At 31.6% G+C, this 27,713-nt stretch overlaps 1 protein-coding gene across 5 annotated transcripts in view; it reads right to left on the bottom strand.

Annotated features, from left to right (window-relative positions):
- Positions 1-27,713, bottom strand: part of LOC132733523 (multiple C2 and transmembrane domain-containing protein 1-like) — a 129,547-nt gene that overhangs the window by 17,057 nt on the left and 84,777 nt on the right. For 4 of the 5 annotated variants that reach the window (XM_060720180.1, XM_060720182.1, XM_060720181.1 and 1 more), the window contains 7 exons: positions 18,022-18,133; positions 13,961-14,183; positions 13,070-13,178; positions 5,703-5,888; positions 3,801-3,928; positions 944-1,130; positions 111-165 (listed from right to left, as the gene is read on the bottom strand). In XM_060720180.1, the coding sequence (XP_060576163.1) occupies positions 111-165; positions 944-1,130; positions 3,801-3,928; positions 5,703-5,888; positions 13,070-13,178; positions 13,961-14,183; positions 18,022-18,133 (1,000 nt within the window). Of the gene's footprint in view, positions 1-110; positions 166-943; positions 1,131-3,800; positions 3,929-5,702; positions 5,889-13,069; positions 13,179-13,960; positions 14,184-18,021; positions 18,134-25,282; positions 26,609-27,713 lie in introns of those variants that run through there. The other variant, XM_060720179.1, reaches the window with a different exon arrangement.

Genomic DNA, 27,713 nt, shown 5'->3' with positions numbered 1-27,713 from the left:
GTACAGTTGGGCCTGGTACTGAGGCAAACTAAGATGACTGTTTTTATAAATTACTCAAAGTATCAAAGTTTTCAGACCAATATTAACAGTTGAAAGAACATATAGATTACCTTTGACCTGTAACCAGCCAATGTCTTTCATACTCTGAAAAGACTTGAAGAAACCCTGAAATAAACAAAATATAGCAATTAAATTTTCATTTCTATAACAATCTCCTTCCTTTTACTTTTAAAACTGTCATATAAGTAAAATTTAACATTGACTAGATTTTTGGACATTCACCCTGTACCTGCTGGCACTGGAAGTAATAAGCCTTTGCCACCAGTAAAGGGCCATACCAGCCCAGTATGAAAATCCTTTTAGTCTGACAAATCAACGTTAAATTATAGTAGCAGTGAACCTGTTCCAATAAATATTTTTCGGCTGCTGTGACCAAGAAGTTAAGGTGTCTACTGCTCAACCCTTTAGATCAGCAAAACTGTCCAGTTAGCTCAATATGTAGAGCATTGGAGTGTGAATCACATGACCCGAGTTAGATTCCCAGATGGTACAGGTCACTGTCATTGTGATTGATCATGAAATCCTTTTAACATTTGCACTGTACATCTGCTCTGGCATGTACAGAAGTTATCAGTTTCCTGCGGAATGTTGGCAACTTAAAGCACTAGCCTGCTCAGAAACAATGCAGTGGAAGCTGAACTGTGCTGTGATTAAGTCAATGTGGCTTACTACCGTGATCCGCAGTGAAAACTAGTACCATCACCAACAACATCACCTTTTAGATCATGTCTTTTAGTCCTACTTGAGACAAGGCCATGTTTCCTCACATGATGCCATTCTTGATTGTAAGTTCCAGGAAACAGATTGGAGAGGGGTTTAATAAAAAGTTGTTTCATAAACATGCTTAAACAAATAATTGTCTAAAGTCAAACTGAACACTTACAAATTTTCGGACAATTTCTTCCCTTTCCATGGGATTGAATGCATATGCTGAGAGATCTGAGATGGTCTCGTGACCCGACGTGCCACTGATTGTGATGAGCAATTTAAGAATGCCGGCACCGTCCTCCAATTGTTGTTCTATCACATGAGTTCTCTCCCTTTCAAGTTTCGATAAGTCTATCACAGCTCTGTAATGGCAAAAAAAAATAATAAAACACTGATTACTTTTTCTATTGTTTTAATACTTACCTTGCTGAATTTTATCAAATGGACTTGTCCAGCTCCCTATTTTGGAACTATCCATTATCAATTTTGGGGTTGTCATGATGAAAACTTGAAGTTGGTCAAGCAACAGCATAGAGTCTGGTCAGACTGCATATTATGTACAAGCCTGACTATACTAATGGCAAAGGCTTATCACTTTTGGTTCCAGCAGTGTACGGGTTTAGAAAATATCAATTCTATAAAACTGATAAAAGGCAAACTTCCATTTTTGCATGTTTATATAATAATACATGAAGAGAGAATTTTCTTCAACGCAAAAAAAGTCTGATTATGTATTGTCAATAAAAAATCTTCCCGATTTTATACATTCTAGCCCCATCCCTCATGTTGTCTATGTTACATTAAGTTTCTGTACTGATCATGGTAAATAATCACAGCAAATAGAGATTCTTTCCTAACTAGACAAATAATTTGTGTGCACTGGAAATGTCAATATAGTATTTTTTAATGACATGCCAAAAGTAGGGCACTTTTTTGCAGTAGATTTGATTATATCTTTGAGGATTTTCTTTCATTTTTATTGAATATATTTTAAATACTGTTTGAAAATATTATCAAAATGATTAAAATAATCAATGCCCTTACAAAGAGTACATCATTTTAACTGCCGTTTCATTTATGCGCTGCCTTCAACCCTTTAATGGTTCTACCCATTCTAACCCAGTGCAGACCATAATAAGCTTGTGCGTCTGACCGTGGCATGCACTATTCACTAATAAGAATTTTTCGCTAAAAAATAATACAGCTTTAATGCCCTATGAAAACACATTTTAAATGTGTTAAAAATAGGTTAAAATGCTTCCAAACTTGAAATTTTCAATCAATGTTTCAACTTGAAATTTTCAGTCAATGTTATAACTTGAAATTTTCAGTCAATGCTATCATGTGAAATTTTCAATCAAACTTAAAGGAGCAACATGAGACTTGTCCGGACACAGTTTTATTACTTCTTTAATATGCTTCTGTCAAGTTTGGTAAAAATTAATTTAACGAGAAATATAGCAGCCTATTTCTCACAGCTCTGCTAGGAATTGCATTGCAATCATAAAACAAATATGAAAATAGATATTGAATGACAAGCACAAGAGGTTTCATTAACCATTAAAGATTTTCTGATGATTGCTACAGACAGACAAAGTGGCGCCATTATGCCTTTCATACTAAGATAGTCGCAGACCTCTTATGAAAAATTGCAAATCTTGGCAGGACATAAATTTCAAAGATGACAAAAAATGTTCTTTCGTTGAATTACTGTATTGCCTCTTGCTATAACTATAAGTCTTAAAATGTCAAAATAATACAATTAGTCTGTAAAAGTAATAAGTATTATACAACACCTCTCCACATGAAATATTACAGAAATTAAAGATTCAGCAAGTTTGCCTGCTGGAACTAAAATAAGATTATCCTTTGCCACCAGTATAGTGCCAGGCCAGCCTGACCAGTCTCTGATACAGTTTACCTAGAGTGAGACTAAAGAAAGTGTTGGGTAACCACACTAAATACCATTTTCCAGTATATCCCGGACAAGGTGCTTGAATGATTAAATACTAAAATCTCGCCTTTTCTCCTGTCGAAATGCACTTTAAGCCATCTAATTCACACTGATTTATATATGATAATGAATGAAAAATAAAATAATCGGCGAAATAAGTGATGCTTTTCTACCTTAGAAAGCAAGGAAATATCATGGCCTGAAAAATTCCACTTTTTATTAAAGGACCAATGTCTTTAATTGAAAATTAGACTGAGACAATATTGATTTACCAAAATACTTTCATTAAATTGTTAGAATGTAGTAGTAGCAGTAATGATTTGTCTTTTTCATCATTATAGAGCCATGCCAGTCTGAGCTGTCTGGTCAGCCTAATTTCACTGTTTCCATGGTAATATAATTCTTTTGAGTTTTGAATTTCTTTAACCCTGATAATGCTGGAAGCTAAAAGTGATAAGTCTTTGTCACAGGGAAAGCACCTAGTCAGACTACACAGATATTGGATTACCTAAAACTTCAAATCTTAATATTGATATCCCAAAAGTTAAATTTCATGTGCAAATAAGCACTGGGGTAGAACCATTAGTGACCTTCTATAGCTTTCCCTTATTGTCCCCTTAGTGCAGTTATCGGTTTACTCTTTACATAATGCAATAGGAGTTAACACATTACTGCAATAAGGTGAAAATATGGTAGAATCAGGTCTCTTTTGCAGGATTAGAACCAACATCAGTGAGGAGCAAGTGAATTCAAGTTAGACCTTAACTGTTTTGCTATGGAGGACGATTGGATCAAAACAGTCCTTGTATATAAATGCACAATGTAAAAGCTACAGATTTCAATGTTTTGAACATCACTCATAGACTTTCATGATTTTTTTAAAGCTGAAGACCTAAGTCAGTACACATACAGTAAAAATGTGTTTCTTTATGTCATGGAAATGATTAATATTTTAAGTTCCTTTCGCACAATGAAATAAGTTTTGTTTTACTACTTTATAAAATTTGATTAATCAAAAACTGATTGCCTAATTTGCCTTTGTCTAAAAACATCCAATTATGATAATTATTTAACTAACCTGCCCATAAAATCATCTCTGCCTACATCATGGTCATACATGACAATCTCAAGGTGACTTGTCTGACCTTGATACAGTCGAAGGTCAAACTGCTCTAGCCAGCGTGGGTTCAGTGTTTTATATTTATGCTGAAAAATAAATAACATAAATCATAAAAATATAAACATTTAAAAGCTACATACTCCTAAAGAAAACTTTTTACACGTTTTACCATCTTGTGCATATATAGCTACAAACATAACTGACATTATAGATACTGTATTTACTCACTCATATGGCTGCGATCAATCACAAGACAGGGTCTTCTTTCAAGAAGTTGCCTGAACTCATGTATTTCTAAGATCTTTGTTTATATTTATGGTATTAATTTTTCAGCAGGAAAAACATAAACTTTTCAGAGAATTTGTCAAATTGGTGCAAAAATATTGACATAAACATTTAATTTATCCCAATCAATAAGATACTAGCTGTTACAAGTGAGATATTGAAGTCAATTTTAAGTTTGAATTGTTCTATTATATAACAAGCTGGGAAAAATATTTGAAATTTCTAAGTAAATATATTCTGTATTCAAAACCAATTAAAGAATCTATGTAGTAGTAAATATGCTTTTGAAATACTTGTTTATTCCCATTTGGATGATATATAAGTAATAATGTGGAATACCGATGTCTAGGAGTGAAATTGTATAAAGAACATTCTCGAGAATTAAGCAACCATTTTTTCATGAACAGACACTAATAAACTTTGTTATCATTCTGCTCAGTTGGGTTCAATCATTGTTAAAGATATGATTTATGACATCAGACTGGTACCAATAAATTTGGAAGACAATAACAGAAGAAACATTAATCAACTACATGCTAGATTATTGCACAATAGTACAGCTGTCTCTCTTCCTTATACATATATTTTTTCCCCTCTCCCTATACAGTCCCTGTACTAAACAATATTTAGACAAAAAAAATGAAATAAGGATAATTAAAGAAAATTCTCATTCAGTAGAATAATATCTTTATTCATTTTCTCAAACCCTTTGCCTGCTGGTGGCAACAGATTCTACCCATATAACCAGTAAAGACTGTGATCAGCTAGCATGTCTATGCCATCTACTCATGGCCAGCATTGTTTCTAATTCAGTCTGTACATATTTTATATTTTTTCTATAAAAATGCTTCATGGTTTTGTTCAGTTTGAAAGCTGGACAATTACATTTAAGATAAACAGCATTGTACGGGTTAATGAAAGGTTATAAATTTTTATCAAAGATGAGTCAATTTCTGTGATTGATGCATTTTAAAATTACATTTCTAGAAGACATAATTATTTTTTGCAGAATTCTAAAGCTTTAATATTCAAATTCATTAGTTATCTTGACAGAGCCATTTTCCACAACAAATCCTATTTCCTTTAGAGTAGGAGATGAGTCAGATCAAATTGTCTTCTAAATTGTCTTCTACAGTTACATCATTTTATCAAATTTCTTTATGCTGATTTATTACCTATCAATCAGACATTATAACAGACCCAATAAATCAATTGCCAAAATTCAACATTTTCATTTATCGCAAAAATTATAATCAGTAATACTTAGTAATGTTTTCAGTATTTTGTAGAGACAAATGTATCTGTTGCCTATCATTCAAATTTTTTTTGGAATTTTGAAAAAGAATTCCAGATAGACTAGTGTATTCATGGAGTGGGTTTGGTGGGAGGGGATTGGAGAAGAATAATAAAAATTGTAATAAAAGCTAGGAAATTTGTTGACATTTACTCATTATCATATGAAATATATCAGAACAACGTTAGAAGGCTTCAGGAGACTGGAGCCACTGGAAATGCCAGACCTGCCAGACAGGTTTTCAGTAAGATAATGATTTGAACATGCAGTACACCACTTACTTTACTTCTATATTTTTCATTGCCTAGTTTAAACTTCACATAAGGATCTGAAAGCCCGTTGTCATCCATTGGTATGAGGTCGCGACCTTCAACAAGAACTATAGTCACGACCCCAGTCCACATCTGCATCTTGAGTTTACGGGCAGCCGATTCCTTGTCTGTCAGCTTCACTGTACGTTTGAAGTACTGAAATAATAAATACATGTATATTAAGCTTAAGCTTGAAGTAATTAAATCTTATAATTATTATAATTGATGTATTATCATTTGGCTTGACTTGTGAACATAATGAAAAAATACAAGAATTTATGCTGAGTTTAGCTTATCAAAAGTTCTGAAATTATGAATGACAGAAGAATTTGATATTATATGACTGAAATTAAATTAACTTTACACAGAAATATGTATGTTACATTGTGACCCATAGTTTATTCTTAGCTTTTCGATATACACCAGTAATTAAAAATTTTGTTCACATATGAAATAATTTGTTTTGTTTGTTTGGTTTACAGTGCAACAACACAATTTAGGTCATATGGGCCCGAAACTTGGAGGATGAGTTTGGCTAACCTCAGTTGTTACAAACTTAACGCAACACCAGGAATTAGAGATGCACAAACTCCAGTACTATTCAAACCCATTTAGTCACCTCTTACGATCACTGAGTGGAGAATTATAAAAATAAAATACTACATAATATAAGTTACTACTGTTTTTGATCAAACAATGAAGTTGCTATTGGTTTTGATATAATTATATGGCTTTTTTTAATTATATCACTAAAAATTTACTTGTTTGAAATTCTCAACATATGAAATAATTTGTTTTGTTTTATTTGGTTTACAGTGCAACAACACAATTTAGGTCATATGGGCCCGAAACTTGGAGGATGAGTTTGGCTAACCTCAGTTGTTACAAACTTAACGCAACACCAGGAATTAGAGATGCACAAACTCCAGTACTATTCAAACCCATTTAGTCACCTCTTACGATCACTTAGTGGAGAATTATAAAAATAAAATACTACATAATATAAGTTACTAACTACTGTTTTTGATCAAACACTGAAGTTGCTATTGGTTTTGATATAATTATATGGCTTTTTTTAATTATATCACTAAAAATTTACTTGTTTGAAATTCTCAACATTTGTTACTACTTATTCCTGAACATTTAGCTGCTTTTGATACACAATTTAGCTATTTAAGCTTTCAAAAATGGTCTTAATCAAAACTTATTTATTTCTATAGCAACATTATTTCATTAATGTGAATGTCTCAACCTTAAACCTTTTAAATTAATGTAATGGAATTTTCCTGCTTTCAATGTGGAACACTCCATCCAAAGTTGAAGGGATTTTACAATCAAAATAATATGATTTAGTTACAAAACTGTATATTATATAATAATGATCCTGGCAAGACTTATTCTGAACTATGGTGGCATAAAATGATAAGTTATTTTTGTTTCCAGGAAGTTATGGCTTCATATTCTTCTATTGATCATTTTTTTCTTTTCATCATAAAAAAAATCTCAGAGAGAAGAAAGATCATATAATTTTTCTTTTCGTCATAAAAAATTCTTAGAGAAATCTGATATCAAAAGAAAAGTAATTTTACCTCAGACAATGCTGATGACATTTTCCTTTAATTTGTATAGAAAAAAATATAATATTAACTAAATAAATTGAATCTACAGATCCTTTGAGTTATAAGTCCATAACAAAGAGTTTCATTATTATATGCCAAATGCAGCTCCTTTGAGATTTACAGTTCATATCCTTTATAATATGAATTTTGCTATATATGAAATTACAAAAGTCAATAATAAAGCTAATCATATATGTAAATTTGAAATTCAAGATAATGGCTATGGTAACAGATGGAAAAGATAATGAGAAAATATCTTCATCCAGATGTCCATGGTAATTTCCTGGTTCAACTTTGATTTGTTTGACATTTCATTTACTTTCAGATTTTTTTAATGTGTTTTGTTTTTCACTTCTTTTATGCAAAAATCAATTCATTTTTATAACCTCCAGCCCTTCCTGACCTGACCATGTATTAGAGGAGACTTCAACATTTGGATTTTGAACCCCTTAAGCCTACCCCAACCTCCATTTCCAGCCTTACCCTGTGGGGACACAAACATAGGTTAGTTTGTTTGGTTTAATGGCACAAAGCACAATTTAGATCATATTTGACGCCAAAACAGGAAAGAAAATCTTGGCTATCCTTAGGTGTTACAAACTTAAATTACCTCCAGCCTACCCGCTTTACACTTATCTGATAAAAAGGATTTTTCAAATTTGAAAACCTCGTTAATAAAGGTAGATTTGTCAAGGTGAATGTTCCATTTTAGTATCGATCATATATTTATACCTATTTATCATAAATATAAATGGTATTTCTATAAACAATAAATGATATGTTTTATGCCATTGATATAATAGTGATATAAACAACATCTGAACAATGTAAACAAGTAAAAATGTTCTTAAGATTTATATAATTTATTTTTTACCTAAGTCATATAATGCTAAGACAGAACACTTCAAATCATTTAAAGGTTGGTAGAAATATGAAGGCATTCTTTTACCATTAAAACAAACAGGTGAAATAAAAACTAATTAAATTTATAAAATCCTAAGGTTTTTCAGAGAGGTGGATGCTTGAAGAAATAGGGTTAACTTTACTCATCTATCTTGAAGTTCATATTCATGAATATAATTATAGTGGTATATCTGTTGGGAGTGGGGTTAAAAAGAGGGGGCGGAGAATGGGGGAGAGGGTGCTGGTAAACCCACTCATGACAATTTTGCATGCATATGTAACTAAAATCACACCCTTCTCCATGGACTTTCAATGTTTTTTTATTTAAAAAAAAAAATAGTGTGGGTTTTCCTTTATTTCTTCCTAATTAACTGAATAAGAAATATGTTAAATTATAAATTACAAAATTATGTGCATATATTGATGAATGAAAAATAAAGAATTCCTTCTTATCTCAATAGTGTAGCAGTGTTTACTTTGGATTACTCTATACATTTTGAACTAAAACCTTAACCCAAATAAAACTATCGCTGTTAAAAACAAACAACAACAACTTAAACTCACAAATTTAATTAAATCCAACCGTTTAACCACTGATCTGGATAATCTCTTAAACATTTCGCAAAAGAAAAATTAAATCCAAAAGTTTGAAACTATTTTTTTCCATGAAAGTAAACCTGAGCTATACATGGAGATATTTGTTACACCTGTACCATAAAAGATTATTCTTAAAATAGTAACAAAACATTAGCGGTAATCTTAAAACATTTATTAAATCTAAGCATGCACAAAATGTACTTTATGTAACTACCAAGATGTTTTAATCTTTAAAACAGTAACTAATTATTCATAAAAATGTTCTTATTCAGGTCATATTAATGTCATATCATGTCTTAAATTTTCCGTAATTTATGCCTATTTATTATTTTTATTATTTTGTTATTTCATTTTTAAGACTGGGTTTTAAAGCCACATTAAAACTTTTCGAAACACAGACAGGTCTCAATTTCTTAGGCCCATTATACTTTTAACAAAATGAACCATAAAAATACATGTAGTTAAACCTTGAAAATTGCAAAAAGTCAAATATTATTATCAATGACCTTCAAAGGCACAAATATAAAATGATTTTTTTTTTTGTTTACTCTACTGATTTTGGTTATCTCTTATTCAGATAACATTAAACTGATGTTTTTTTAATACAGTTTTCAGAAATTCAACAATTCTGTGGAAAAAAAAGACTTTGAAACAGTTTGTTTTAGCTCCTCATGATTTAATATAGGTCATAATTATAGAAACATTCCAACTTTACTGGTAAAGGAAGACCTTAGGCGCCCTTTATCCTATTCATTTCAGCCATGAACCAGAACCTGAGTAGACCCACTGACCTTCTGTAAGCTAGCAGAATAGCTTTGACTTATGGATTTCACTGTCTGCCGATAGTCCACAGGCTGATGTGATCAATGGTTTGGTTGATTTGTTTTAACATCTATTTTAACACATTATTGGCTATTATTTTGGTAGACGGTCCACATAACCAGCTTTCCCGGATAACTAACCGGTAAATACCAATTTGTCCCCAAGTGAAGGACTATACTTAATAATATCCCACATGATTAATGTTTTAGCAGTTCAAGACAAATAGACATAATAGACTTAGTGTCAATTGTCATGCATAAATTATGCCTCCCAAGAGGATTGAACCAACTATCCCTGGATTACAAATCTATTATAATGCTCTCCCTATGACGAGAACCTGGCAGACCCATAGCAGTCAGGAGCAAGAGACCAAAGCTAAAGACCTTTACCACTTAGCCATGAATGCCCCTTTGTAAAACACATCTATTTAAGTAGAATCATCATTCTAACATGTACATTATTAGTTATAAAGATTGTTGACAGGTTATATGGCTGTATATAAAAGGCTGTTTGTAAATATAACCCGAGCCGCTACGGTTATATTGCAAACAGCCATTTATATACGGCCATATAACCTATCAACAATCTTTATAACAAATTTATAATACAGCAAACATCATTTTTTAGAGAAAAAAGTAAGATTTCTTCATGAATCGACAACAGCCATGTGTATAAAACTATATAAATGTCACGATTATCCAATGAAAAGGGACATTACAAACGTGCAGTATTATAAAGTTAAATATACAGTGCCTTTAAGAGCATCTAATCTTCTTCCATTTAAAATGTGTATTATTGAAATGTAGAGTCAAATATCAACACAAGAGCTTACCTTGAAGTGCAATGTGTTTGCTGAACAAGAATTAATTCCAAGACAATCACAACATAATGATACTGCAGAATATATAAAAGTTGTCAGTAGGAAAATTATTTCCTGGGGTTTCCTTTGGGTGTTGAAACCTGTATGGTGCTTGAAACAGATTTCCCGGTAATTGTTTAATATTGATTTTAGCATGGATGTTACTACTGTCACAAAATTCTGAAGTAGACTTTCAAACATTCATCATGCAACATTACTTTTCCTTGCAATGTGCCGTTCTAAGGTAACCTAGCAACTGTCTGGGAGAAAAGGTAAATTTCAAGATTTATTGCATGTCACTTTCGAGGAAAGAATCTTCCTTGATGTATTAAATCATCAGAGTAAGGGAATATTCAATGTCCAATTAAGCTTTTCTGAGATTTCTTAGCATACAATAAGAAAAGATAATAATCAAATCTTAGCCTACTGGCAGCAACAGGTTCTATTCATGCATAAATAAATATCATATATTTTTTTATAAAGTTTTGCTGTAGAAAATTTGACTACCCATCTGAAATGTGCTGTGTATCAGAGCCACCTGATATTCCAATTTAGTAGTAATTTATTTTTCTCAACAAATAAGAGTTGTGTTATTTATTTCCCTTTCTGATTTCATTGCCTTCGCAATAGCTCAAAATTTAAAACTATGAAAAAGTCAAGCATACTTTGAGCAAGTCAAGCTAAAAAAATGTTTAATTAAAAATGATAGTATTTCGTAGGCTAAATGGACCTTTAACTACAGTGTTGTGCAGAGGTTTTGTTTAGTATAATGACAAAAACAACAGATATACATAAACAGCCATTTTCAACAGAATTGTAAAGGGAGGTAATAAAGTCAGAAAATAAAGAATAGATGCACTAAGGGACATCATAAAAATAAATAACTATCATTAAATATTCATGAAATATACAGTTTGTTCAATATTTGTGCTTTCATCAGTACCCTTCTGAATACTTATCATGATACACTTATTTTAATATCATTTATCACGCTGCTTATGCTATAAATGATTCAGAGTATAAAACTTATCATACGAGTTTGTTAATGGACCATGAGCTTTTACAGTACATAAACACCATCTTGCCATTGGCCTCAATAACAATATCATTACCGTACTGGGAAATAGTAAAATTTCATACTTATTTCCACTATAACCATGGCCAGAAACAAACGTACTTGAAATCTCTGACAATAAAGCCTTTACTAGTAATCTAAAACTCACAGTTTATACTAATTTATGTTAGTTTGATTTTGATGGAAGCTATAAGCTTATTGACACACTCTATCGGACAAACCAGTACTAAGTAATACTAAGTGTAAAGTTTCTTGCTCACGGAAACAAGGGCTTGGCCCTCAGATGAGGTTTGAACCCACCCGGTCAGCAATCCTTAGATTACTAGTCTGACACATCAACCACTAAGCCATGCTAAAAACTCAGCAGACTACTCTTTATAAATTAGCATTTCTAACTTGAAATTGTTGTTGTTGTGGGGGGGGGGCAGTGGGGGGCAGTTTTCATAGGTACATATAAACTGTTATGGTTATATGGAGACATTGCAGCTTCACAGATATGGTGAAAGACCAGTCATTATGTAATGTTTCAAAATAAGAAAGCATCTTAGTAGAGTCTACTACTATTATATAATAAGGTTACATTTTTTAAATTTTTATGTTGAAATTCTCCACATCATTAATGGAACAGTCTACATTTACTACAGGAAAAGTCCATTTCATAATTATAGCAGGATTTCATTTAAAATTTGCGCTTTACCATTTTGTCTGAATCCATTCTCAATGATCATTTCTGCAATTGCAAAACTATGACAGCTATTAAGAAAACTGATGCCACATTTACATGATCTAATTAAAGCATGTCTTGTATCTTGAAATATTTTTGGTGCAGAAAAGTTTTTCCTTCCAATCAGCTTTAATACCAAAAGGGAAGGATAATACTAAATGCTGGATTTTAAATACATGTATCCCTGAAATCTTTCCCACATATTTTATTATGAAGGACAAGTTTTGCATTTTGCTTAAATATGTTGGACATTTAACTTGTGAGCAAAATTATTTTGGTTTCTTTCATGCATCCATTTAGACTGACCTAACCTGGTGGCAAGAACTGTTTCTACCCATTGTATCAGTGCAGATCAAGATTAGCTGGCACATCTCTGTCATCTGATCATGGCCTGCACTGTTCACGATTCAACCAATATATGTATAATAATCTATATAAAATGTTTGCATTCTTAGAGTTATCTCTTTCTTTTGTATTACATACTTATTAAAGTGCGTACTTGAAGTTTTCCCCAAAATGATGAATGGTTTTGTCCTGATTAGAAGATGGACTAGTCCATCTAAGATATATGGCACGGTGAGGGTCAAATTGGTGAGGCACTGCTACCAGTATCATTGCCAGAATTAAGAGTAGAATTGCTACAATGTTTCATCCACTAAGCATGCACAACTACCTGACCACCGGTGTCATAAGCCGAGCTATAACCAATTGTCACAATAAGTAGTTTCTAATTCTCACCTGATCCCTATCTTCCTGAGATTTTGGTACAAGGGTAACTTGTAATTTGATCACACCCATGTAGTCGGATTTACCCTTGTCTGACAACTTTAACTCTAAATCTGTTGGTCTGAAAAACAAAAATTTTACTTAAAATATATCCTGTACGAATAGAACAAATTTATATTACTAAAAATGCTTGAAAATATACAGAACATATCTAAAACCTGTGATAATGTATCGAGGCATTGAACAAAAGTAGCTTATCACAGTAAAGATATAAGACAGAAAAATCAGACAAATTAATGATCGCTGGGAATTTAAAGCAGTCGCTAAAAACAAAATTTAGAGCTTAGTACATTGTGGTTGCTTGGGCAAATTAGACTTTAGTTCAAAAATACATTAATTTACACATAATTATGGAAAAAAGATATGTATTCTACAAAAAAAAAACCCCAAACATTTTCTTGATATCCATGAAACATATTTGTGAGTTCATTTGAAGGAATAGGAATACAAAGTCAACATGTATAATAAATTACATAAAATGTTTGTATTCTTACAGGTATTCCTTTCTTTTGCATACTTTCTAAAGTGCTTGCACATCGTTTGTATTGTATCGTTTTGTTTGGTTCTACTCTGCACCAATACAGTTTAGGTCATATAGCACCAAAACAGGCAAGATAATTTCGGCTAAACTCAGGTGTTACAAACTTCAAAGCAACACAAGGGTCAACCACCTGACATGCTAGAGCTAAGAGATGCATATTAGAATCCAATAATTCAAAACCATTAAGTTGCCTCTTACAATCGCGCAGGGTTATACGGTGGCTGATATTCTGATGCCTCAACCACATCTTTTGTACACCTAAACATTTTCTCAGAAAAATAAATAAAAAACTTATTTCTTACTCATTTGGTTTCAAGTTTTCCAGATTTAGTTCCGCTGAACCCATGGAATCGTCAAACCTTCCACGGTCATAATCGTAAACACTGAGTAGAATTGGACGGAAAACATCTTCTATTGATAACACAAACCGTTCATCCCATTTTGGATTCAAGTTTTTAAGAACAGTTCGACTTTTATATAATTGTTTGCTGCCAAGTTTGAATTTCACATATGGATCACTGGTACCTGGAAAATGATAAAGGAAACAATTATTACAATATAATTTTGAAAAACAACAAGAATTATCAGTTGCTTTAGGATGTTGCAATAGCAAAAACTAAAAATAATGTCTTACTAAGAGTATAAGTAGGAAAACCTTACATACTGAGTTCAATTGAAATATCAAAGAATGTTCAATATGTAATTATACCCAAGTTCAGATGATTTAAACCTCTGACAACAATCAGTCACGTGCACATTGATTCCAGTACCAGCAGCATTAGTGTACTTTACATGTAATTCTAATTAAAATAGCATGTTACTACAATATGAATGAAACACAACTGCATTTCAGACCATTCAGCCATGCAGACTACTTTGTGGAAATTTTCATTCAAGTATTACATTTAGTCATGCAAAATCTCAATTTATCATTGTACAGTTAGAACATCAGACTATATTAGACTCAATTTAAAATGTCTGCCTATTTTAGAGATCAATTTCAGACTTTCCACATTAAAAAGTTTTCTAAATAATAAGCTTGGGGTTTTCTTTCAAAAAGAAACAACTTTCATTTGAAACGAAGAAAATTTAATGCTCCCCCCATTTCTGCACTACCTTTATGAAATTTTACCCAGTCTTAGGGTAACTTTGACCTTTAAGTTAGGAACTTTTTCTCACTCATAAAGTACAACATATTAGGCCGTGTCCCTTAATGTCATTGAATGGAAAAGATATGGACTTAACATTACATGTACTATCAATGTTCTATTATATCATGACTTTTGACATTCAAGTTTGACCTTGACATTTGGGCTGATCCATGAATAACAATTACTTATGACCTAATTCTTGCCAGCAACACATCCACCTATTAATGAAAGGCATATTATAGCCAGATATAAATATCATTAAACTTTTATGATAAATTTTCTTTCAAGTTATGTGTGACCTTGACCTTTTAGTTATAAACCTTGTTTTAGCCTGAAACACATAAGCTTAATGCACTAGTTTATCATAAATTTTATGCATAATTTTCAAAAAAAATCCTCCAATGACTGACACAGACCTGGCAAGACACAACCATCTATACCAATCATTAGATTTACAAGTAAGTGTAACCTTGACCTTTAAGCTGATGATTTGAATTGACTGCATGCTTCACATCATCATCAGGTCCAACACATACTGGTACATTTATTAATAAGTGCCAAGAATCAGAATTGACAAAATTATAAACAAATATAAGAACAGCAAAATTTAAAAGTAATAATTATAGGACTTGAAGTAGACAGAATAATGTGTTGACATAGTTCATTTTACTTCTTCGGAAAAGTATAATATTTTGAGGAAGAGTAAAATATTTTGAGGAAAAGTAAAATGGAGCATTACTTTATTACCAAATTCTGGTTAGCTATTTCTACACTACAATCTGATTTATAATCTCTTATTACACTAGTATATGTGGGTGAAATTCTCATTTTCTGTTTTATTCTAAGACAAAAATAATGCAAATAGTTGTCAGACCAATAATTTACCTCAATGTCTAGTAAAGATTATAAAAATTCTTAAACTCAGACACCATGATCTACAGGACCTCTCAGACAGTAAATTTTTCAACCAAACAAAATGACACCAGTCAATTTACAAAATATCTCATCTGAAAATTTAACACCTTTAAGTGTTTTTTTTTAATTATTTTTTTGTGTGTTTGTTTTTGTTGTTGTTGTTGTTTTTGTTTTTTTTAATAGAGAAAATAGTTAAGATGTAGTTGTAACATTCATGCCATAGTTCAAACCATCCAGATAGGGGGGTTTTGACTTTAATAAACATACCCAAAGTATAAGGAAAAGTAGTGAAAATAATTTCTGACCAGTGACCTTGACATCATATACTTCAAACCCAATTAGTTGTTAATGTTCATTTCAAAAAGATCACATTACATATCAAATATTTAAGACACAATGGTTAACAAAGTGCTAATGAGACATGTAGAAAATTCTATTTCTAGACTTAGTGACCTTGAACACACAGTGACCCTGACCTATACATTTCAAAAATTCATAGTGGTCATCTTAGGACTATAGACCAACAATGTTCTCTGGTAATTGCCAGGTCTGACAAGCTTTGTCATTGCCATAGCCAGCGTGACCTTGAATTTTTAGTTACTGACCTCAAAATAAATAGGGTCTTGTACAATGTACTAGTATTTACCAATCTCCACACCACCTCTTAGCGCTGTCAGGCCAAAGCAGTCTGACCACACACAATTTTAGCAAGTTAAAAGGCAATGTTAGTTTGCAAAAAAAAATTAAAATTGCTGTCAGTGTAAAATAATAATTATTAAATTCAGGACCCATAAGTCTGATGTCAATTTTGCTTTGGCAGTCAGGCTTAAATTAAGTGTTACAAGTTTCATTTGACTCTTTCTAGTAATAAATAATTAGTTTATACAAATTTATTGTAGTTTGATTGTGTTGGAAGCTATAAGCTTATTGAAACACTCTCCAATCCTTTCCTGGAACCAACCAGTACTAAAGCAATGAATGTACTAAGGTTTTTTGCTCAAGGAAACAACGGCTTGCCCTGACAGGGTTTGAACCCATGTGGTCAGCAATCCTTAGATTAATAATCTGCGGCGTTATCCACCCGGCCACTTCTATAAATAATAATTAACAATTCAACAAAAAGCATTTCAGCCTTGTCTCACCAGGTCTCTAAAACAATAATAAACGCATCAATGTTCCAAATTTTATGACATCACTTTCTGGCGTATTGCCATAACAATCTATACATATGGTGGCAAATATATGTCCAGTGAAAAGATTATGTCCTTTATTGCCTAATAATTTGTCTGACAAATGTAGACAGTTTACATCAATAGAGAAAAATTCTAACAAAGACGGTGGTAACATATTGCATTCTATAATAGTAATTCTTTTGTCTGTAAGCTTTGTTAGAGTAAAATCTGAATAGTGAATTTTAGTTCCCTCTTTGATAGTGTAATAAAAGCCTTAATTTCTGTGCTCAACATTGCACAAATTTCATACAATGTTTATTATTCTCACTACAAGTTACCACCCATCTGTCATATGAACCAAACCTCTAGTAAGGTGGAGGTGTTACATTTAAAAGGACACAACTGGTACACTAGAAACTAAATTACCACTGCTATCTCTGATCACAAAATCTCTCCCAAGTAATAACCACACAGAAAGGGGTGTATTATTGTATATTGTGATTTACATAGAGAACATAAATGTTTTACCATAGCTGTCACTGGAGACAAATCATCTCCAAATTTGTAGCCACATCTTAAGAAAGTAAAATGGATGTAGAATTGCAAAGGATATCATTTTGATAAACATATTAGTTACATATATTACTTACCACACTTATCTGATCACAAGATCCCTCCCTTCATGTAACCACACCTCCAGGGAGTGAAAGGGGTGTAGCATTGTAAATGACACATTATTCATATAGTGTAAAAGTAATTAACTTACCACAACTATCTCTGACAACAAGATCCCTCCCCAAATGTAATCCCACTTCAAGGGAATGACAGGGAAGTTGCATTGTAAAGACACATAATTTTCACATAGAGTAAAAGTAATGAACTTACCACAACTATCTTTGATAACATTAGACCCCTCCCCTCATGTAACCACACCTCCAGGGAGTGTAAGGGATATTGCATTGTAAAGGACACATAATTTACACAGAGCAAAAGAAATTAACTTACCACAACTATCTCTGATCACAAGATGACCCTCCCCTCTTGTAACCACACCTCCAGAATGTGAAAGGGTGTTGTATTGTAATGGAACACACGATTCATATAGTGTAAAAGTAATTAACTTACCACAACTATCTCTGATCACAAGATCCCTCCCCTCTTGTAACCACACCTCCAGGGAGTGAAAGGGGTGTTGCATAAGGACATGGCGGTTAGATATTGCACTTGTTGAGGATTCCTGAAAATAGATAAAAATTCATAATTTCAAACTTGTACAATCCACTCTGGTGACAGTAAACAAAACTAACAATTGCATTGGTGAAGTAATGAAATTTTAATGATTATTAGTTCCTCTATAAATAGAAAAAAAAATCATGATGATGAAATATGAGTTAAAGAAAACATGAAACCAATTATGAACGATCATAGGTGGTGGGATATTGGTGAAGATTTCAATAAGCTTCAATAAGAACAACTATATATCTGCCACAGAAAAAACATAATTTCATTACACACAATGTCTTTCTGGAGAGGGCTGGAGAAGAGATCAGAGACTGTTAGATTTCCATGAATCAATATCACACTTGTTGACAAGTGATATAACAGTTATTCCATTATGACCAACATGTGATCATCTCCAGAACCAATTCAATCAATGTACAGGACAAGCTGCTTGTAAAATGTCTTGACCTTTGACCTAATGACTTTGTGACAGACTCCTTCAAAACCTTAAAGAATTTCCCTGACAAAAAATGTGTCACTAGAATATAACCACTGAGAATGGTCAAATTGCACTTATGTCAAGGCTGGTCATACTCTATATTCCATGGTGGCATTTAAAGTTAATGGCTATCGGATCCAAGAGATTATATTTAAGGGGTAATTATAATGGCTTAGATATACCTTATTTGGAACTTATCATCTAAGTTCCCTCAAAAACGAAACATTAAAGTAAAATGAAAATCTGCAAACTAGTCAATATAAGAAATGCAGTAAAATTTACCCTTAACCTGTTGAAACTGAGTGATTAGCCTTAATGCCACCACAATTGAGCCTAAGACCAGTATGCATGTTTGTGGAGTTTGACCAGTCTATATATTATTGGACCTCAATTATCTTATTTTAATATTTAAATCCATTTAACTTTAAATGGACTATTAAAAATGCATTGCTAAGCATATACATTACACAAATTCAGCAGTTTAAAGGTTATGGGTTAATGATAATCAATCAATCAATCAATCAATCAATCAATCAATATATAATAACAATAATTGTTTTCTCATTTATTGATGAGAAAATTCTATAATGAAAAACATGTTTATATACATATATAGTCAGTAATATGACTCAATGTCAATGGGCGAATACATATCTCTAAGCCTGCTATCTACCCATGTACCAGTCAGTGCAGACCAAGATGGCCCATGTGGAGCATCTGTGCAATCTAGGTGTGTGGACTCTATTCATTATCTGCACCGTTCACTATTCAGTCAGTACTTATTTTTAAAAAATTTGCTTTGTGCAGAATGAAAGATAGACAAGTTAATTTTACCCTTACTATTCTAAATATATAAAATGGATTTGTTCATCTTAAGTCTGGACAAAAACATTCATCATTTATAGGGAAATTTTCAAAATTTGAACTCACTGAATAGCCAACAGTGCAGACCATGATCAGACGGCAAAGAAGTGCCAGATCATATGAGATCAGACTGAACAAAAGTGCTGCATGATCTAGGTCTGCACTAGTGGTAAGGGTTGAATTTGTTGCTGCCAGCAGACTAAAGGTTTAGAGAGGTAAAGGATGAAGAAAGAATTGACATGTTTGAATCAATTTCAATAAACAAAGAAACTCCTACAGTGCATGTAACTGTTTTCAGATGTGGTCATGAAAATAGGTAAAAATTGATCATTTTTTATGAATCAATTACTTAAATTGTAAATCAAACATAAACAAATAAATAAATACATGACTATGTATAGATAATTATGTAATAAGAAGTACATTCAAAATCCTGAAAAGCTGTAAAAAGGGCTGAATAAAGCTATAAATAAATCAGTTCAAACACTGTATTACATTTTTTGGACAAGCATCAATTAATTATTTAAGATAAAAATAATCAATCAATCAAAATAATCAATCAATCAATCACCTTTAATATTATAATTTCATCAGCATCACTGTCTTCAGATGCCTGAATCAATGATGACAATTGTATAAGGTCATCACACCGACTATGCATTGTAAACAATACATCAGACATTCGCTTACAATCCTTTAATGCTTTCATTATGTCAACTTCTCTGATGGCTTCAATTAATCAGTTCATAGATTGATCAATCAATCAATCAATCATTTAAACAATCAATCATGTAACTCAATCAAAACAATTTATCAAACAATCAATTTATCAATCAATCAATTAAGATTAATCATTCACCAACAAAAATGGTCTAGATGTACTGTCATGTAGCAGTTTATCATCCAATCAATCAATCAATCAACAAATCAATCAACATATTGATCAACAAATCAATCAAGCAACTGATATAGTTAGTAGTCAGTCAATCAATTAATCAATCATTATATCAAATATGTTTTTGCCTCATTAAAGCAAGTACTTTATTGACACACTTTCATCCCATCAAGCTGTCTCCTTAGCTTAAATCATTAATCCAACCTCAATATCCTTAGTACAATATAAGATTGAATCTTCACAAGCACATCCAGTGATGATCACATCAAACTGTATTTAACAAACTATTCATACATATTTGTAATACTGTTGTTTATAAACATACTCCAAAAAATATGCACAAATATGTTCCTATGAAATTAACAATATTTTTCCTTTTTCCTTGTGTATACATGATCATTTTGTTTCTTGAAATATTTTGCTAAAGGTAAATTGTATAAAATAAGGTAAATTTATAATTCCATGAATTAATCAATTTCTTAAAATGTTAAAATTTTTAAATGTATGTATGCAAAACATGCAGAGATACTATCATACATGTAAGAAATTAACACAGTCGGTATAATTATATGAACATTTAATATTACATTTGTTTCAATCCCCTAAAGCAAATTGTTGTGTGCTTTTTTATGTTGTTGTTTTTTTTTTTTGGGGGGGGGGGGGGGGGTTGTAAGGTTTTAAGAATATATAAGTATGTTATTTACCTAACATATGGTGAAATCTTAAATGATGACATGTGTAAATTTTCGTCTTATGTGTAGATATATACTAAAGTAATTACTTATGTAATCAATTATATAAGTAATCTGTCAAGATGAAAAATCAGCAAAAATAAATTTGTTTTTTTTTTCACTTATATTTCTGAGCCAAGTCACAGTCAAAAATTAATGTTCTCAAATGTACAGAAAATGCAAAATAACTTATTTTTCTGAAGTGGTTATTGAAATAAATGCAGATTCATGAGTGTTTTTCCTTGGATCAATTTAATCAAGCCACATAAAGGTTAACAACAACTGTTTAGGATAATATATAAAAAGACTGCCTCAATTTAAAAAGAGTCTGCCACTTAAAGCTACATTAAATAAATATTTAAAAATATTTTTGCCGTCGGCCTAAAAACCAAGCATTCTATAGTTTCATTAACCTTTTCAACAGTATTGTTGTAAATCTCATCAAATATTGTTCATAAATTAGGATTTTAAATGGAAAACCCCACGGTCTCACTAAAGTTCGTATACGAATTTTTACATGCAAATGAAGACTATAACCAGCTTGTGTATGCGCTACGTCACGGTGTTACAGTTGCTATCCGCAGCACAACTAATATAAGATTTTCTTGTGCAAACACACTTTAACCGTTTAGGCTTCATGGTGCACTAGGCATTGGGTTCAGAAAAAGTAATCGTCTCATAAAAAAGATTAAATTTGTATGAAAATATCCGTTACAATGCGGAAATATACCGTTAATTTAGGATTGCTTCTTATAGTCATGTTTGTTGATTTAAAATTGATGTACGGATGATCTGAAGGCGGAGTTTCTCATGCAAACAGAAATTGAACTTCCGAATTAGCCACAATGAGGTTGCACATTTGTATGCTTATAAAACTCATTTTTGTTGTCTGGACACGAAAATAAGATTTTGAGTCGATATGAAACCCAATTTATTAATGAAATGTCGCTACTTCTGTTTTTATGAAATTTATTAAATGTAACTTTAAGTGAATGTTACCTATGATTTATAAACAATATTAATTCAAATTCCAGTGCCGGTCACATACGAATTTCGGTGGGTGACACATAAGTTATTGATTATTTATGTGTCACAAAGTAAGGAATTGAAAAACAATAATTATGACAGAATGTAAAATTATTATGACTTTTTCCAGTACAATCACCATTTACACTTGTCAGTAGGCATATTGTCACATTGATTATCAACTAAAGGAATGAAATTTCAGGCAAATCTATGGTAATCACAAGTATTATATTATAGCAGTATAAAATACAGGTCGTGTCACAATGTACCATCATAAATCTATGGTAAACCCTAGATTCTCTATCTTATCTAGTGGGTGTATCTATGTAATCATTATTCCATTCCTGGAACTATATTCTCTCCCTCTCTTAGATAATAGTAAATTATTGTCATCATTAAACTATGTATGTGTGACTGATGATTAAATCTCTCAATTACTATTGATCTTATTAGTTTCCGTTCCTGCCATCTAATGCTATTTTATCATCAGGATAACTTTTAACATTATACTTCCCAGTACTTAAAAGTATCGATAAACTATGATAACTTTAACATCACGAAAAAATAAATTGGCATTTAATTAATATATCTATATTTTATTAAGCTACATTGAAGTCAACAACAACAACCCAGCAGCATAATCATTAAAGCTGGCCTTTTTCTTCCAAACAAGCTAAAATTAGTCATTTTATCTAGGTGTATCTATACTTTATGATAATTAAAGAGGCATCTATTCCATTAAATTAATAATATAAAGATATGATGACAGTTATTCATCTTTCTTTAATGGCAAAATCTGTTTGATCATTTTAACACAAAATTTATATCCATTTTAATTATTCTGAACTTTAATTTTGTGTTAATTTCACTTTTCCATCGCAGCATTTATTATTATGTATACACTCAAATCAATTCCAAATTCAATGTCCAATTATACATAACTAGCCTTAACTATTATCGATAAATCCATTTAAAATAAAGCCAACTTAAATCACAGAATAAATCACTATTTAGCAATTCTTATTCAACTTTAAAAAAACTTTCTAATTTCAGGTCATTTTTTCCCCTTTTGTGGCACTTCAAACAATAACAAACACTCGGACACTATAAATATACATTCAGTTTCCTTGAAAAATTATTTATTTAGAACTGACAAAATAATCATTTTTTCCTAAAATAGACAAGGAGATTTAATCACCTGTGGTGTTTATTTTGATGTAAATTTAGAAACTCATTTCTTGCTTCAAATATATTTCTTTTATTTCCTTTTCAGGTACTGTCATAAACTCATTGAAGCACATTTATTATTTATAATATTCACTATGTTCATGACAATTCCAAAAATATAATTTCAAATATGAATTTGAAGTGATATTTTAGGAATGGTCAAAAGGTCAATATGTATTAATATTCAGAATATGTTTATGATATCTGAGAATTTGCTTTGTTTAAATAGACATGTAAAAATAGAAGAAAGGCAAAAGTAGTCAAAAAAATACAGTTTTATGGTGAGTGGTATAAATCATATTGGTCAGTGGTATAAATCATATCGGACTGATATGAAATATCCAGTTTCAAAAATCAAACAAGTTTGTTACGTAATTGACAAAAGTATTTACAATACAGAAATATACAATATTTGGACCACTGTACCCAGCTGAAATTTATACTTGATGAGACAGTGGAGTATCTGACATCTAATATGGTTTTACACTAGGATATGAACCCAGTGATATGTTTTTCATATTGTACAGAATAGTCAACAAAACCTTTATTTCATCTTCTGTTAGCATTTGTATTATGTGGTTTGACTATTTCCTTAATCAGAAAACACTCTTTTACAAAAATTACCTGTTTGTCATTTTAATTGCAACATATCTCATACATTGCATACATAAAGACTGGAGTTTTACAATATGACTGAAGTCTTTTATGTCACTTATATTTTATAAACCACTAAATTTTATAAACAACGCCTTAAAGTCAGCAATTCAATCATGATAACTTATCTAGTAAAAGGTATAAGGATTCCAGCGGAAAAAAGTATATTTTTGGATTCCAGCGGAAAACAAATCATGTATTTTTAGATTTTATCAATCAATCAAGTTTCCTATCCTTAAAATTCTGCTTTAAAATCAATGACTGGCTTCCATAAATTCAAATGTTTTATTCATACCAGATTGAATGGCTTTTTTATATCCAATGAAAACTAGATCTCGAAATCTAGATCACATTAACTCGTGTTCTAGTCTAAAAAAGTACAATCTCTGTTTGCTTTTTTTTTTTTCACTCGGAATATTTGCATGCTAACTTTTGCTTAAAAAAATCTTTAAAGAAAAACTGTATGCTTTCATTCTTTGTTATTTTGATGTCTTAAAGATCCTGTAACACAATTTTTTCATGGTTTTATTTCATAAATATGATGCTCAAATATTTGTCAATATTGTAACTCCCAACAAGCATTATTTATAGAAATATTACCGAATTTAACATTTCATGTAAATAAAGGGAGGTAATTAGAAATTTCTTTTCTATAAATTCTAATCAAATTTTCCAATAAGAAATGAATGCATATAATTTGATTGATTAAATAAAATGTGCACAAATATTTGCAGTACACATTTTACATATTCTTCGATGTTTGAATATTGTTTTATTTGCATAATTATATATATATATAATTTTTTGCAAGTGTGGTATACACACAGTAACAATATCAATCAAAAAACATACAGGATCTTTAAACATGTCCTCATCACTATAACTTCTGGATTTAACCCTCTACAGTGCTTGACGTTTACAGAAATTATGATTAAAAGGAAGAAAAATAAATGTATCACTTTTTTTGCTGATTCTTACTTTATTTATGATCGTATATAAATCGGTGTGAAGAGATGAATTAAACGCCTGAAAAAGCATTTCAGCTGTTGAAAAGGCAAGATTCAAGCATTAAAATTTGATCATTCAAGCGCCGTGTCCGGTATATACTGGTGCGCTCCTACACTTTTTTAGTCACATTCATAACCTCTCAATATTTGAATTACTGACAACTGAAACAAGAAGCGTTCATCACTTTAAAGCTTGCATTATTTTAGAAGAATTGGGGTATCATACTAAGGAACAAAAAATTGCAGATATATATCAACTTACCTGGTCAGAATCAGCAGCTATTTCAATCAAATGAACCAAAGTTTTCTTTTCCTCTGACTGAGAGAGAAGGGAATCAGAAGAGCCCCTGGCAGCTGCCGGAGCTAAACCCAGGGGCAGATAACTCAGTATGTTTGAAAATCCAGATTCTGGTGTATTTGTCTTTTCATTTAGGCTTTCAGTCTTGCCAAGTGTTTGCTTTTGATAACTATCACTTTCATTGATACAACTGTCAGTAAAATCACTTTCTGAAGTCATTTCGTTGTCAGAGGACGAGTATCTCTCGGCTCTTTGCAATTGTCTCCGTTGTAAAGGATAACCTAATATCTCTGCAGTATCACTCTCGCTACTTGAAATAGACACTGAGTCATCATCTTTTGCCAGGTACGATGCTGAAGATGCACGACCTTGAAATCCAAGCAACGACATGTTCATTTGACCTACATTTTCCAGCGACCTGCTGACGCCTTTGTTTAATTCTTCTCTTTCAATTGTCTCTCTGTCAGATTTTTTTCCATCTCCATGCAGAAATGTTTTATACCACTTCTTCCTCTTTTTATGATGTCTATTCATAATTGCCGAGGCTGATGACAGTGGTTTTTTAGTGGCCTTTGGTTCTCCATCCATTGTAATAGAATTGCATATACCATTCACCAAGCACAGTGTATTTCATTACTCAGCGGACAATCACTTCATTAAGAGATAATCCTTTCCAATCAGCTATTTTTCTACAACTGCCTTAAAGGCTCGCTCACATCCTTGTACTTATATAGAGAAAATTCTGATAATTTCCATTATGTTTGCTGGAACATACCAATAATTATCTTATTTCCCTGCGATACTTAATGTATAGACATTACCCTACAGACAAGTCAATATATACAAAATGCAATACCATACTATACCCTTTTAAAAACAAACAAAATTTGCCCATTAAAAATTCCCCTTACTTGCAGAGCAGCTTATATAACTGTGTCGTGTTTTTTCCCCCTTAGATGACTAACTAGTTTACCCATGCCCCCTAACTTTATTGACATCTGTTACTCATTCTATCTAGCTTTAACATCAATTTGATTCTGAGAATTTATAAATATTTGATACCTGCTTTTAAGACATTTGTTAGATAGAGACTTGTTTGTCAGAAATTGAGACTCATTTGTGTTGAAAATATGGTAAACTTTGATACACTACCTCACTGAGTTTACTAACCATTTTAGCTGCTGTCTTGAATAATTTATAAGGAAATGTTACAAGTGTTAAAAGAATAACCTGAAAAAATTAACTCTATGATAAATGACTTGCATTTACCACCAGTCTATAATGACTTGCATTTGTAACCAATTTATAATGAAGGAAGACCAGCCTGCACATCCAACTGCACTGTGACCTGGCTTTATAAAGTTGGACATTGCACTAGAGTTTTTGTTCCCTAACAATTACTACCACAATTGAATTATTTATCTTGGAATAAAACAGACAACTGAAATTTTTTATTTATATAGAACCAGTCGAAATATTCTACAACCAAAAAACCGGCCAAATTGCCACTACCATAAGATATAAATTTGCCAGCATATCCATGTGTTCTCACCTGACTCACAGACCAATTTTTCATTTTGATTAATGGAGAATGCCAAAAATAAAACCTATTCAGTCCATCAAGGCAATGGAAGGGTTATACAAAAGTCCTATATAATCCAGATATGGCATTATTTTAAAGAGATAACAAATTCTTGTCAAACAGTATACATACATACAGTACGGTATAGCTGCCTGTTATATTTATAAATTATCACTGTTAATTAACTTAATGATATCAGCATAATTTATATACATGTATTACTTATGTTAAGTCAATATGTAGCAAAATACAGCTAATGTTTATAGTGATGTTAAAAATCCACTTTCATGCCAATAATATGTATAACAAAATAAGGCTTATAAAATGTTACATCTATCCATTTGAGATATGCTTTTAAAAAAGCAAAATGGCTGTATGATGTAAAAAGAAACCTACTTGCTCAAACTCAATATTACTGACACCATATAAAATCTCCGTATTCAATAAATCCTGGCCCCCAAAAAAACTATTATAAAGAAACAAACTTCATATCCTGAGCTTTCAAAACAGAAAATTAATTTTTCCACAATCGTGCCCTCAAAACTTTCATAATATTCTTCTATTCAAAGTTTTTGTTTTTCCACATGCGATCAAAACTGGCGTAATATTCGTAACATTTTGTAATAATTTCGTACATCTACTATAGTAACAGTTTCATACGCTGCAGCACTCAAACGGAACAATTGGAGTAACAGTTACAAAGTCTCTACATAAAACACTGCTTGATTGAATAATGCTTTATTGGAATTCATTCAATGACTGCATTGATTAATCAGACATTATTCTGCCTCTAGAGAGCTTTTACAGAACTTA

Source organism: Ruditapes philippinarum, unplaced genomic scaffold (genome assembly GCF_026571515.1).
Source record: "Ruditapes philippinarum isolate M1 unplaced genomic scaffold, ASM2657151v2 ctg1234_1_1_1_1, whole genome shotgun sequence".
Taxonomy (NCBI): domain Eukaryota; kingdom Metazoa; phylum Mollusca; class Bivalvia; order Venerida; family Veneridae; genus Ruditapes; species Ruditapes philippinarum.
Note: the sequence above shows the minus strand (reverse complement) of the source record. Positions and strands in the feature narration are given on the sequence as shown.